This window comes from Peromyscus californicus, unplaced genomic scaffold (assembly GCF_007827085.1).
Source record: "Peromyscus californicus insignis strain IS unplaced genomic scaffold, ASM782708v3 Scaffold_7__1_contigs__length_154581171, whole genome shotgun sequence".
NCBI classification, from domain to species: domain Eukaryota; kingdom Metazoa; phylum Chordata; class Mammalia; order Rodentia; family Cricetidae; genus Peromyscus; species Peromyscus californicus.
In genome coordinates this window covers 49471571-49477570 of record NW_026294595.1, presented here as the reverse complement: position 1 = coordinate 49477570, position 6000 = coordinate 49471571, and the positions used below count along the sequence as shown (strand labels likewise).

General features: G+C 41.0%; 1 protein-coding gene across 2 annotated transcripts in view; it reads right to left on the bottom strand.

Annotated features, from left to right (window-relative positions):
- Window positions 1-1670: 1670 nt before the first annotated feature.
- Window positions 1671-6000, bottom strand: part of Rapgef4 (Rap guanine nucleotide exchange factor 4) — a 284129-nt gene continuing 279799 nt past the window's right edge. For both annotated transcript variants that reach the window (XM_052724191.1, XM_052724192.1), the window contains one exon: window positions 1671-2905. In XM_052724191.1, coding sequence (XP_052580151.1) covers window positions 2778-2905 — 128 coding nt within the window. In that variant the 3' untranslated portion in view covers window positions 1671-2777. The remainder of the gene's footprint in view (window positions 2906-6000) is intronic.

Here is a 6000-nt window from a genome sequence, read left to right as displayed (position 1 = left end):
TATAGTAATTGTTATTCTCATTTGGGAGACCAAGGGTAATACACATGGGAGAATATGTATTATTTTTTAATAATGTTGCAAGTAAATTAAAATGAGGTTATAATGTGTCCATCACTGTGGAATTGTGGAACGGTGCTGGTGAGCTCAGGATACCAGCTTTTCAGAAATGTAGGAAGGAAGAAGAGTAAGATCAGAGCAAGGAAGAATGGATAGTCAGCCTTATTAATGATCTTTATAAATTATCTAGAAATCCATAACAGTTAAAACTTTGTAGCTGACTGAGGCCTATGATATAGTGAAATACTGAACAGTCATGACTATAAGAAAATTTATTCTGGGCGGTGGTGGCGCACGCCTTTAATCCCAGCACTTGGGAGGCAGAGGCAGGCGGATCTTTGTGAGTTCGAGGCCAGCCTGGTCTAGAGAGCGAGATCCAGGAAAGGCGCAAAGCTGCACAGAGAAACCCTGTCTCGAAAAAAAACCTAAAAAACCTAAAAAAAAAAAAAAAAAAAATTTATTCTATGACTTAAAAAAATTATTACTGTGCAATAAATCCAAGGCATTGTATGTGTGTACTTCTAGGCAGAAGTCAATACTGCATGAAATAAGACCTCTATTCTTCAGGGCACTTAAATATTAAATCAAGAAACACAGAAAGCCATTTACCTGTTTTAGTATTTGGTAAGGTGAGTTTTAATTGTGAGATGTTACACAAAAGTTTAATAGGACTTCTCAGAGCTGTTAATATATTAATGAGAACAAGGACTTAATCGTAAGAATCGGATATACCATGCAGTGGCCTCAAAACTTATTTGAAGATTATCTTCATTTTCTTGTCAACATGGTTGTATTTCTGTCTATATTGTAATAATATTGAAATAATGTAAACTTGTGAGACTAGCTTGGAACACAACATGGAAAAAATGGACTTTCTAAAAAAAAATAGGCAGATCCATAACAGAAAGAATTTTAGATATCTCCTTCTTAAATATTTACTAAAAGCTTCACACTGAGAAATAGCATGATGCCCCATCCATGCAGCTCCACCATCCAGAGCCTCTTCACATCAGCAGCATTTCCGAAGGTCAAAGGGTGATGATGGGGTGAATGGAACATGGTTTATCCATGTAACGCGTATTGATCAGCCATATTAAGGAATGAACTACTGATATAAGGTGTAATGTGGGGGAATCACAAAGACATTACGTTAAGCGAGAGGAGCCAGATACCTTGTATGATTCCAATTATAGGAGGTGCAGAGCAAGCTCCTATCAGCAGAAAATAGAATGGGGTTGCCTGGGGTTGGAAGGAGAATGAGAAATAAATGCTAATGATTGTCCCCTCCACGAGATGACAATCTGATGATAGACAGTGATCATGGTTTTACAATATCATGGATATACTAAAATTCACTAGATTACTTTAAGAGGGTGAGTTTTAGTATTGGTATATGAATTTGTTTCAAGTAAAAACACCCACCACCACCACCAACAACAACAACAAAACCAATTCAGGCTGGGCTGTAGCCCCAGGTTGAGTGTGTACTTAGCATGCACCAGGCCCTGGGTTCAGTCCCCAGCACACACACAAAATATAAGTGAAAAAACAAATCCAGCACCCACAGTACTGGAAGGTAGGACTTCCTGTATCAAAGAAATTGACAACACAGCTATTTCTTGTCAAGTATATTTAATGAAGATACTGGCTGTTATTTACAGAAGAGATATGTACATACAATTCCTACACATTAAATGTAGTCTAATTGTGAAAACAGAAAAAAATGTACTCCAAAATTTCATACTGAATAAAATAAATAAAAAGGAATTATTTGGCACGATGTCTATTATGTAGCAAATAAATAACTCTATACCATTGATCACATGACCTATTTACAATCTATCTGAAAGTGCAAAACAATTGCTGAAAATTAAGATTTTTGTAATAACATTTAAGTCCAGAAAATATGTTTTTTTTATTTCATCAGTAACAATAAATTTGTAGAGGAAAGGTTTTTTTTAATGCCCAGGAAAATATTTCAATTTTGAAAAATGTTTTGTGCATATTGTGCTCTTCTGAAATGTTATTTTCTATCTTAACGCTGGCAATATTAAGAACCTTAGTGTTTCTTAGTGGAATTCTTACATATATAATCCTGATTTGTCAATTTTTAAAAGTTACAGTGTAAACATATTATTTTATAGATCATTCAGAAATCACAGACCAAATAGCCATAATATTTCATAGTACTGTGGTGAGGTTCTATTCCTTCAGAGGTAAGACTCTGAAGACGGAAGAATACGACCTATAATTTGGATGTCTATGGTTCCTCAATGCCCTCCCCAGACCCCATGCCCCAAGTCAAGGTGCTAAGTTAAAAAAAATCATTCAATTATATCAATACCAATGTATCTAAGTCAAACCCACCCATGGCGCAGTCTCATACTGAAAACAGCCTGGAAAGGGATGTCAGGGGCTTGATGTAGCCCTCGCCAGTGTTATTTCTTCATGTGAGCCTGACGATGGCGTGGCTGGGAATGAATGAGGGTGGCTATAACTGAGGATTCCTAAGCTACGGCATGTCAGCGTTACACAAGTCAAATCACTTCTTCTCTGTGGTGTGGTTGGAAAGCCGGATGTGGCCCTGAGTGGGGATTCTCAGGATGTGTCTCTGCTCATTCTGGAGAATTCTCAAGTGGCAACACAGTCAGCAGTAGCATCCAGGGCATTTTTGAAAGACTGTGGACTGGAGACCAAACCGCTCTGGGCACTCCCCACGTCTACGGCCTGCGAGGCTCTAATCTGTGCGACATCTGCGATAAAGTCCTCTGGTTGTCAATCACATTTAATTGCCGTACGTAACTCCGGACATCCTGATGGTTTTTATTAGCTTGAGCAGCATCAGGATCTGGTAAAAGAATGGCAGGCAGGGTTGGCATTGCGTAATATCTGCACAGAAGATGCAGCTTCATCTTCCCACTGGCTATGACATTTATCACAGATTCCCCGGGCTCCGCCAGGACCTTTCCACACACTACATTCACTGAAATATTTCTACTTGGTTGGTCCATCTGCTCCCTTCTACCCTCCAATTTTCTTTTCTTGCCTGGAATCACCTCTTTTGATCATTTTCCTTTGCATTGCACACTGGAAAAAAAAAAGGCACCAAATAAAAAGGGAAGGCATCTGTCTTTTGGCCCTGGTGACAGATGAAAATTGTTTTCCCTTCCCAGCCCACCTCTGTTCTCACACTCTGTCTCCACCTCCTTTGATCCCGATGAGGACTAATGTCAAAGACAGAGTTTCATTAGCAACTCACAAAAGCACTTAACACCTGGACTGAACTGAAGCAAGCCAGTGGGCATCAGGCCTCGGAGGCCCCTTTGCTTACACACATGTGCGGTCCTACTTCAACTGTGTGCCCCTAGGCGCAGTCTGGGCTGGGGAAAGGCCACCTTCTGGATAATTGATGACTTCTAGTAAACTTTGCTTCTCTGACATGACTTGCTCTGAATGTCCGCTAGCCGTTCTATTTTGATTTATTGATGCAAGTACCTGGGCTATCAAAAAGGTAAGTGGATTTTATTCAAACCAGCAAGCACCTGGGCTATCAAAAAGGTAAATGGATTTTACTCAAACCAGGACTCCAAGGAAATCTAATGCCCACAGTTCCTACACACAGAATGAGGAAGGCCAGATTCAATAGCAGAGTGGAAAACTGAAGACAATACCTTGGCAAGTGGCTACCTAGCTTCTGAATGTCATCACCACGTAGGAATCTGTGTCCAGAGTAGCCAGGTCTTTCCTTTGTTTCTCTCTCTTCCTTCCTTCCTTCCTTCCTTCCTTCCTTCCTTCCTTCCTTCCTTCCTTCCTTCCTTCCTTCCTTCCTTTTCTCCCTCCTTCCCTCCCTCTTTCCTTCCTACCTTTTTCCTTTCTTTCTTTTTGAAACAACGCATCTGAATTTCTCCTCTGTTAATTTCCCTGAATTTTAGATGGAGGCTCTCCATATAAAGAAGGACAGGCTGTTTATACGCAACCCAACCCTCTCCTGCAATCCGAGGGTCACAGACTGTCCTGGGGATCACTCTTTTCTCTAGTAGTACACAGGAGTGGCCAAGCTGGAATCTGGACTCTGGACAGAGTTCTCTCCTCCCACCCCAAGGCTGCGCTCTGAGGTTCAGTTGCTCCTGTTAGATCCACCCACCACTCCACAAGACAATTAGGACGCCATCTGCGTGAGGGGCTGGAGGGAGTGAAGCAGGTCAGAGCCCAGAAAGCAGAGACAAGCTATGGCCCCTGCTTGCTGTAAGAAGAAACTCATCAGTATAATTATCACATAGAAATAATACCACAGTGAACCACAGAACACATTGTGCTTAATTCCCTCTGCTTCCCACTGGCAGTGTGCTCTGCGTGTACAATATACTGTAATTACATTGTATATATCCCCACAATGTTTATGAATTTGTTCCTATAGCTTTATCTATAGACTGTTGACTTCAGAGCCGAGCAGCTGCTGTTTACCAGCAGTTGCTGATAAGTTCAACAAATGCACTGGAAATTTTAAAAAAAAAATCCCCTCACTTCTCTCAAAGATAGGGAAGAATGTAGAATTTAGTGCCAAAGAGGCTGGTGAAGCAAAGCTGATTCTCCCATGGCTCCTGTTTGGTTCTGGAACCTCTTCCATAACCCTTCCCAAAGCTCCGAGCCTCTCCAGCACACAGGACTCTGCGTGTAATTTCGAGGATGTTTTGGAATCCTCTGAAGGGACATGCATTCTGGATTATAAAGCCTGTTGTAAGCGGTACTGTTTCTTCTCATTTTTGGCCAATTTATGGCCATGTCATTTACACACATAGTAAATTACTCTAGAAAAGGATGTGAGACACTTGAATTCTGGCAGAATCCATGTAGGAAGGGTTGGTTGTCATTTTTAGAAACAAGAGGGCACAGTTGTTTGAATTAACTTTTTTAAAGCTCTTCTCACTCACTCCCTAAGCCAAGATTACCTCCTCTAATTGTTTTTTTTTTTTCTCCTGAACATAAAAAAAAAAAAAAAGAAAAGAAAAGAACAGTGAGCAGCAGTTCTGGCATTCTATGCTAGCAAGCTCTGGCTTTGGGCCAGATCTACACTACAAAGAGCATACCACTGTGATTATTAAAACAAGAAGCTGTCAGTCTCTGAAGACAGGCTCTACTGGAGAGGATGGTGAGGTAGGCCGCTGTCACGTCTGTGTCATCTTATCGTGTGAGTTAATATGCCAAGTCTCTCAAATGACTCACACAATGACTTTAGCACAAAACTTCCAAGGCTTCCCCTGCTCTCTCCCAAACTAGACTGAAGGAGCAAAGCTCTAGTCCTTATCCTGAGTCCTAGGCCAGAGAGACAGCGGCACCGACCCAGCGGGGCCAGCTGGAAGTACGAGGAAACTTAACTCCCAACAGTTTAAAATGGTCATTTGTTAATAGTAATGTGTTATACCTATGAAAACACTGGTGTTTATGACATACGCCCAACCTTTAAAAGCATACCCGGGAAAACCAGACATGTTATGTAGAATCCTGCCATGGGACTTTTTTGCAAATGTGTTATAAACATTAGTGCATTTTCGAGAGACAATAACTATTCTTTTTCTCAGTTTATAAATGATAGCTCTGACTCACCAAGGGCTGCTAAGTTTCTCGGCATTGAGCAGTGAGTCACAGCAAGAGAGGCCCGGAGGCAGGCTTTCGTGGGCCTTTGCAACCTACCTGTTCTAGCTACACCGGGATGAGCAAATGAATTTCCTTCAAATGCACTCATTCAAATAATATTCTGACACGTATTTTCTTGTGTTACAGCAAAGTACATATATCTTAGTCTTATAACAGCAAAACAAAGTTCTTAAACCCAAGGCACATGTGTGTTTCATGGTCCAAACTGCATTTGACACAGTCAAATGCTATCCAGACTCCCAGAGTGTTTTGAAAGTCTCGTTAAAAAGGACTTAATCCCCACCATGT